This window comes from Amphibalanus amphitrite, unplaced genomic scaffold, assembly GCF_019059575.1.
Source record: "Amphibalanus amphitrite isolate SeventyFive unplaced genomic scaffold, NRLGWU_Aamphi_draft 000024F_arrow, whole genome shotgun sequence".
Lineage (NCBI taxonomy): Eukaryota > Metazoa > Arthropoda > Thecostraca > Balanomorpha > Balanidae > Amphibalanus > Amphibalanus amphitrite.
Genome location: NW_024881520.1, coordinates 505,089 through 513,482, shown reverse-complemented (window position 1 = coordinate 513,482; position 8,394 = coordinate 505,089). Strand labels below are relative to the sequence as shown.

General features: G+C 46.7%; 1 protein-coding gene across 1 annotated transcript; it reads left to right on the top strand.

Annotated features, from left to right (window-relative positions):
- The first annotated feature begins 3,427 nt into the window (after positions 1–3,427).
- Positions 3,428–7,034, top strand: LOC122392799 (methyl farnesoate epoxidase-like). The gene is made up of 2 exons (XM_043388074.1): positions 3,428–4,085; positions 4,981–7,034. The coding sequence occupies exons 1-2, from the start codon at positions 3,998–4,000 to the stop codon at positions 6,381–6,383; spliced, it is 1,491 nt and encodes a 496-aa protein (XP_043244009.1). The 5' UTR covers positions 3,428–3,997; the 3' UTR covers positions 6,384–7,034.
- The last annotated feature ends 1,360 nt before the right edge of the window (positions 7,035–8,394 follow it).

The following is an 8,394-nucleotide window of genomic DNA, read 5'->3' as shown; positions in this document are numbered from 1 at the left end:
CATCATGATGGGTTTCAAGTTGAATTGTCAGTTGTCGGCCAGGTCAAGGTCATTGACGTTTGGTGACTTCGGGTGACTGTTTCAAATTTTACGATTTTAAGGGAATTTTTTTTTAGCTTATTTTGAATCCAGCATTCGTTGAGACATTTGAGAAGTACGTAGGTATAGTTGTAACGCCAATGCAACTTGCTACGAAGCTGTCGCTGGTGGTTTAGGTACACCTGCTAATATAAACAGGTTGTGCGGGTGGGACGCTTCTACTTGACCCAAACTTACCCAACCCAGCCTGGCTTTATCCTCGCCCCCCCCCCCCCCAAGTTTTTTTTTTCGCGATAGCTCCGAACACGCCAGCTACAGAGAGCTGAAACTACGCATACCTGACCTTTGCTTCAAGCAAGATCTCGTGATATCAACCAGATTTTCAGGTCAGGTCAGGTTACTGACCTATGACGTCATAAGTGGACGGTCCTCAGATGCCGCAACTTCGCAACGCCCTCAGTCCCAGAGGAGTTTTTACAGGGTGATGAAGCTTACAGTACGTGCATCTTCTAGATGTCTCACATTGTACCTCTAAGATTTTTCCTAAAGATCACATGAGGTCAGGTCGGTCACGTGACCTCACCACTAAAAGTCCATTGAGAAAAATGAAAACTGCTATTCTGGCGCCGGGAACGATCTCAAACTATCTCAAGCACACGGATCGTGATTTAATGCCTTCCTTGCAAGGTTAGATGCTTCAATTTTGCATTGTTGACGTTGCATGACGTCATTTATGACGTCACTAGGGTCATACGAGCTTTTCGTCAATAACTCCCGATCAAACTGAGCTAGCGAGACGGTTAAGCCACCGATGGACACAGGAAGACCTGCCGAATCGAATAATATGCAACATGACCTCCTTTGACCAATTTCGCGACCTAGGGGTCTTTGACCTGACCTTGACCCGAGGTCAACACCTCAAGTTGACCTCACCCGAACAAAAAGTATACCATTCGATGTGCGTAAGCAAGGTGAGCACGTTGATGCTAAAATCGCGCTCAGCGACTGTTTTTTAAGAAGTTATTAATCAAAAACCGAACCCGTGTCTTGGGTCACTTGAACTGACGGTCACCGGTTGACCTGAAACCTTAAACTCGGGTACTAGTTACTGTGTCTCCTAACGGCACACACGCTCGTTTTTTCCGCGACGCTCTAACTCCATCAGGGGTGAAAAATGACGAGAGGGTCGTACCAACCCTCCCCCCGGCCGGCGCGTATGTAGAAAACCAGGTCTTGCGGTGTTAACTCTCGCCCTTATTGGTGTTTTGCTAGCCGCAAACGCACAGGGCGGGGATAGGTTATGGGTTGACCTTCCAGGTCAGGTCAGTGACTCTAAAGTCGGGAAAATCGGGACCTGTTAAAACTTTGGAGAGTTAGGTTGTTACGAGTTTTTTCGGGGCGCTGATCACGAATTTCATATTAGCTTTGATCACCGATGATGTCTTGATGTTTTTAGGCCAGGTCGGGTCAGGTCAGGTCAGGTCAACCAGTAGGTGTCTTGCTAGCTGTCCATAGTAGGTGTCAATCATCACTGGCAGCTTCGTGACATGGTACGAAGGCGCCAAAATTACTTCTTTAATGTTCAAATGGGTGCTAAATTCGAAATCAGCTCCAAAAACTAGCCTAAAAATATATGAACCCAGAAAAAGTGAACTAAGGTCATCAAAGGTCAATGACATTGACCTGACCTTCACGTGACCTTGACACCCACCATAATGCATGGGACCACCATCATTTCACATGTTTGAACGTTTATAATCACAAAAAGACTGGAAACGAGCGGATAATGGCCGTTTTTACGAAGGGCTTCCTGGCGAATGTCCATCTAATTTGCACAAAACTGCACCAACTGTGCACCTAATCTGCACAAAATGTGCACTAGATGGCCGTCGTGAAATGCTCCTAAGCTGAATGTTTAAATTTTGTTCTTTTTTTCTTTTAGACTGAACTAGATTAGATTGAACAAGATTTTCATTGGTCAAGATTGTTGACGGCCCTCCTGTGAAACGAGACTCGATGAATTCTTAAACTCCCTAGTTATTTTGTAACAACCCTAGGTTCGTTGCATACTAACTAGGGAGGTTGCAACGACCCTAGTTTCGTTACAACGTCCCGGAACGAGCAGTTATTTTGTAACGTCCCTAGGGTCGTTGCAAACAAACTGATCGTTCAGGGAGGTTACAACCACCCTAGGGTCGTTGCAAACTAACTGAAATCGCATACTCCCTGTAACATATACATAAGATTTAGCCAACTATATTAGGTATACCATGTTTAATTTAGACTTAATAGATTTAGATTTGGCGAGTACAAATCTAGATTCTAGAGCATGGGGCTTCTTGCCCCAGGGCGTGGGGCGTTTTGCCCTGGGGTTGGGGCAAAATGCCCCATTTGCAGTTGCTTCACAAATGCAAATGGGGCATTTGTGCATTGTAGTTGCAGTTGCCCCTAACTGGGAGTCCGATCGTAAGTGAATGAATTTGAGGGGTGGAATTTAACAAGTAAAATGTCCAAATAACGCACCGAGCACAAATTTGACCTTCCAGGTGATGTGGGACAAAAGTTATGTAGCAAAATAAATCATCTGGGGCATCGTGCCCCAGGCTACCCTATTCTAACCGTGCGCAATGCTCATGATTATTATCGCAGAGACGGTAGTCGTTCACCGAGACCCCAGGTTTCAGCAGCGCAATCGGCCCACCTTTTGTGGGTGAATTGGAGCGGAAGAACTTCGACGCTCCTAATTTGGCACGTCAGACGTGTACTGACCGGGTCGCAATGCATCAGAATAGGTGCACCATAGGATCCAATAACCGTTTTCACGACGGGCTATCCGGCGAGTGCACCTAGGTACTTTGACCAAATCTGCACCTAATCTCTTTTACAGCAAATATCTTTATTTTATGAATTTATTCCAGTGTTTTACTATCGATGATAATCTCTGATAATATGACAAAGCAGGCATATAAGCAAATAGTGCAACCCTAGCTGATAGATACTAGGAAACACACTGAACCTAATTTGATCGAATCTGCACCTAATCTGCACCAGATGTGCACCAAATGTGTACCAGATGGCCGTCGTGAAAACGGCTAATACCTATCTGGGTAGAGGGGACGGGGCTATATTCCGCAGGGAGGAAACCCTTTGCGGTCAAACGGATGTGCGGTTCCGAAGATCGGCGCAGCCCTATCGAATTCTCCAAAAGTGTTTCAGACAGAGCCGGGTCGGACCGCTCATAACGAAGCTGTTCATCGTTCCGTAATGATGCACGGGCTCACTTCGAGATCCGTACTCGCTCGCTCGTTGAATTATAAGCCGCATTTATCGAGCATTTCTCAAACACTGAGATAGAAGTTGTGAGTTGTGACGGAACTTCTTTTGCACTGTGTTAGGTAGATAAATTTACCTTCTAACGTACCTGCAGCATTAAAGCAGAGGCGATCCACTTACATAGTCCGTGAAGTGAAGCAAGGCAGTCGATGCCATCCATCCCGTAATTCTTTGTCCTGTTTAACTGCTCAACTGCTGAATATGTAGATCAGCCTGCGCACCCATCCGGCAAGAGACGGTCCTTGTTTCAGCACTAGGTCTGCGAGCGTCGATCAGCGTCCTTGAGCAAGCACCAAGCATGACTTGGCGCTTTAAATGGCCTCTTCACACATGTAACCTACGTCGTCACAAACGTACAGTTAAACGCTGCGTAGCAATTTAAACTTTTTTCCGTCCGATAAGTGCAACTGAGCCTCTATCTCACCGTTACAAGATATTCACTTACTGCATTTGTCCGCTGTTCACATAAACGTCGATCAGTATACACAGCGATACCACAGGGTTACATAACGCCTAGGCGTACTGTTTGTATCTAGCTGCGAGCTCGCGGCTCCAGGCGGCGGCAGTTCGTTCGCCCTTGAAGGCCAGTCAGAGCGCTGCCAGCCCCAGCCACGAGCGCAGCGCGATGTGGACGGCGGTCGTCTTCTTTGTTGTCCTTCTGGTGACCTACCTATGGGCCACTCGACCGAAACGACCGCCCAACTTTCCACCAGGTCAGTAGCGCCGTGCACGATAAGTGCTATAGGCTGGCATTATTTGGTTCGTGATGATTTCGGCGAGTACTTAAGACTGTATTCTGCATATGTTTCATAAAGTCCATATAATGTAAGTGCCTGTAATTATTCCGTTTACGAGCACCTAATCAGTTCTTTCATTGGTAGGTGTGCACTGTGCATCGTTGGATTGCGCATATACCTAAGCCTACGGCTGTTTGTTGAATACGTGTCCTGCGCAAGCATTTATCTCGCTTGATTTATTCTATCGAATGGAAGTGCTGCTCTAGGTCGACCGATCACATTGGCCCGCCATAACCGGCTAACCAGGCCTCAGGTCACTAAGGCTGTATTAACATTTTTGTGCGCGCCATAGTTTAGACAAGTATTTTTTGGTCGGCTTTATCTCTAAAGCTCTAGTTTTGAAAAATATATGTACCTACCTAAACTTTCTGTCTGTGACGTCCAAATTATAGCCTCACCTATGTATAAGTAATAAGTATACAAGAAATCGGTTTTTGATTAGGTTTAGCTTTACGAGGAAAATCATTGTTATTACGGTATGAGTCATTTGACCTTATCCTCAAACATTTAAATAAAATGTGATGGCAAAAATAGCACAAAAAATGATATATTTCGAGCACTGCTCTGCTCGAAGCATATCGTTTTTGTATTGTATTTTTGCCATCACATTTTACTTAAAGGATTGAGGATAAGGTTAAATGAATCATACCGTAATAAGAAATCGGTTTTGTGACGTTTTCAGCGGTGTCCGTTGAGTCCATTTTTTCGAAGATGTTCTATTGATATATAGAAACGTATTGAACCGTTCCCGCTATTATTGCTAATCAAAATGTCACGGCCCGACTGTGTTATAGCATTTCTTATTTCTCAGGTCCTCCGACATTCTTAATCTTCGGCAACGTCATCGACTTAGTCCGAACTGCTTCGAACGACTTCCAGAAACATCTCAACCGTTTGCGATCCGAGCACAAGTCAGACATCATCGGTATGGTGGACCCGTTCGGTCAACCATTAGTCTACGTTTTCGGTGGAGAGCTTGTGAAAGAAGCCGGCAACATAACTGAACTTACTGGCAGACCCGAACTATTCACTGTCATGTATCTATCGGAGATGAAGAGAGCCGGAATATTCTTCAACGAAGGACCATTGTGGCAAGAACAAAGACGATTCGCACTAAAGCATCTCCGCGACCTGGGCATGGGGAAGAGCGTGTTGAACACAATGATCGCAGATGAGTATGCTCTGTTCGCAGAGCATCTGAAGAAGGTAGTTGGTCAGGAGGTGAAGGCCAACAACCTCTTTATCACAGTTGTGCTGAACATCATTTGGAAAATGGTCGCAAGCAGACGATTTGACTATGACGATCCCGAGCGTCAAAGGCTCCAGGATATTGTCACAGAGTTCACACAGATTACGGGCCCGCAAAACATCCTCTTTTTGTTCCCCTCGGCGCGCTTTGTCGCTCCCGAGTCGTCGGGCTTCAACAAAATAAAGGTCTACCACTCTGCGATGCAGGGGCTATTTGGCCCCTGCATTGCCGAGCACAGGGCGACTCTCGACCCCAGCCACCCTCGTGACTTCATCGACGCCTTTTTGATCGAATCACAACGCCCCGATGCTGAGAAGCGTGGGTTCGATGAGAACAACCTGCGGACATTGTGCCTGGACTTCTTCATCGCCGGCAGTGAGACGACGTCCTTGTCCATGACGTGGGCTCTTCTGCTGATGGTGCTGTATCCGGACGTGCAGGCGAAGGTGCAGGCGGAGCTGGACGAGGTGGTGGGCGAGGGCCGCCTGCCGAGCTACGAGGACCGGCCGCGCCTGCCGTACACGGAGGCGGTGATGACGGAGATCTGGCGGTACACTTCGTTCGTGCCGCTGGCGGTGCCACACCGCTCGAGCGTCGGTCCCGCGCAGCTGGGCGGCTACACGCTGCCGAAGGACACCACGGTGATGATCCACCTGCAGTCGGCGCACCACGATCGCGGCCACTGGGGAGACCCCGACGTCTTCCGACCGGAGCGCTTCATCGGCGAGGACGGCAAGTTCAGGAAGGACGACTACTTCGTGCCATTCGGCCTGGGCAAGCGCGCCTGTCTGGGAGAGTCGATGGCCAGGACCGAGTTCTTCACCTTCCTGTCGTGCATGCTGCACCAGTTCCACGTGCGCCTGCCCAAGGGCGCCAAGAAGCCGTCCACCGAGGTCAGGCAGTTTGCCATCTTCCTGCAGCCGGATGACTTCAACGTGATCCTAGATCACAGGGTAAGGGCGTAGAGAGCGGAAAGTGAAAGTTTCCTTAGGAAACAAGGACGCTTGCCACTTGCCAGGGCACTTACCTAGCTGGGCTATCTCTTTCTCCCTCTTTCCCTTCCTCCCTCCTTCCCTCCCTCTCTCTCTCTCTCTCTCTCTCTCTCTCTCTCTCTCTCTCCCCTCTCTCTCTCTCTCTCTCTCTCTCTCTCTTTCTCTCTCTCTCTTCCTCGCCTTTTCTCCCTATGTTCCTCCCTCTCATTTATCTATTTCCTCCATAAAACTTACAGGGGTAAATTCTAGGGGTTGTGCCATTTATCCGCAGCGCCTATAACGCTATAGGTACTGCTACATGAGCTTCAGCTATGGTTATCCTATTATTGTGCTATTAACTTTAGCCGTTAAATAGATATACGACATATCGCATAATGCTAGTTAAATATGCTTCATTCGTTCGTGCAAACGGCAATGTGCCTATGAATGTGTGGCTATACCTAAAACTGTTTGTCTTTTAATTTTGTCCGACAGTGCAGCGCAAGCGAGTAACGCAGTTGAGACCCGTTCAGCAACTTTTAGGTATATGTAGGTAATCCGTGCGGATTAAATAATAGCGTCGCTTCTCGTTCTCCTGGATAACGTCGCTAGCTGTCGAAGGAATAAATGCTCGTAAGAAACGAATGAAAACATTTTAATCGTAGGTACCTAATCACATCTTACCTTGAGCAAAATCGAACTGCAATAATAAACAGCTGAGGAACATTGCCCTTCGGAAGGCAGTGCAGTGGCATATGCATCTCGGCGCCGCTTGAGATCTGTATGACCGGACGAGCTTAAAGGGACCCTCCCACCTTAACATTAGATTTGAGTTGAGATAGCCAAAATGGGGTCCCTGGCTCACAATTACCGGTTTCGGCACTCACAACATCGAGAAATGCCTTAAATCGGAAATATTGAATTTCAAAATTGCAGCATTTTGATTCAGAGGGGCTAATGCTTAGGAATACCCCTCTGAATGTGTGACGTCAGCGCAAATATCTAACGATTTTTAAATGTTTGACTAAAACGTTTTTTAGCACGCGGTGGTATATGCTATTTGCGCGCAACATCTGCCGCAAACGCCGCACTTCTAAAATAAAGTCGCTAGAAACAGCGGAGGTCCCAAAAAAGTAAACAAATGTAAAAGGCTAATATCCTGAAAACCGGTGAATATTTTTCGGTGAAATTTGGTAGATATTCGTTTTCGCTCTTTCTGAACCGAGCGACATCACTTTCATGCCAATTCATAAACTTTTTTGAAGGTGGGAGGGTCCCTTTAATTAACTTAGTTATAGTCAACGTGGCAAACGGTAGGTAGGGGAGAGTGGGGTGGGTTGTATCAGTTTTTACTCCGAGACCCATAGCCTCGTAACTATCCGTGATAAACTCATTATTTCCATACCATCCCCTTCCTTGATTCTTCTGCTTTTTTGTGCAAAGTAACTTTTCCGCTACCTCTACCAGTTTTTCTTCTACGGTCTCCCGAATAGAACAATGTTTTTGATACAACTTGCCCCATGGCTTGGGTGAGTTGTAGGTATCACATGGTGGGGTAATTTGTATCACTATTTCACGTTTCAGGGAGTGTGCTTGCTACTGGTTTTGAACATAACAACAACATTAAATGGGGTTAATACAATGTATAGGTATGCTCAAAGGCTTCACTTTATTAGACCAAACTTAGGTCAATGCAATCCGAACGAAACATCAACAGACTAGACGCAAAAGTGGCCCGTTAAGAGCAAAGAAGCCAACACATTGTGCCGAAATGGAACGAGCATTGACTAGCTACCTACAAACGCGAGCCAGGGCTTAGCTTTCGCGATCAAAAGCAACATACCCATACATACATACATACATACATACATGTTACAGCATACCCCACCCGGCTCTGATACAACATGTACCTAGCCGCCATCTTGGAAAAAAAAACATCCTCGTGCTAAAAAACAGCGGACAGCTGGAGAAATCCGTTTTCACTCACGCAGTCTTAGAATCTACC

Bases quoted from the DNA above. Each gene is read 5' to 3' on its own strand.
- LOC122392799 (XM_043388074.1), top strand. From the start codon at position 3,998: ATGTGGACGGCGGTCGTCTTCTTTGTTGTCCTTCTGGTGACCTACCTA. The intron at 4,086-4,980 runs GTCAGTAGCGCC...CTTATTTCTCAG, and splicing joins ACCGCCCAACTTTCCACCAG to GTCCTCCGACATTCTTAATC.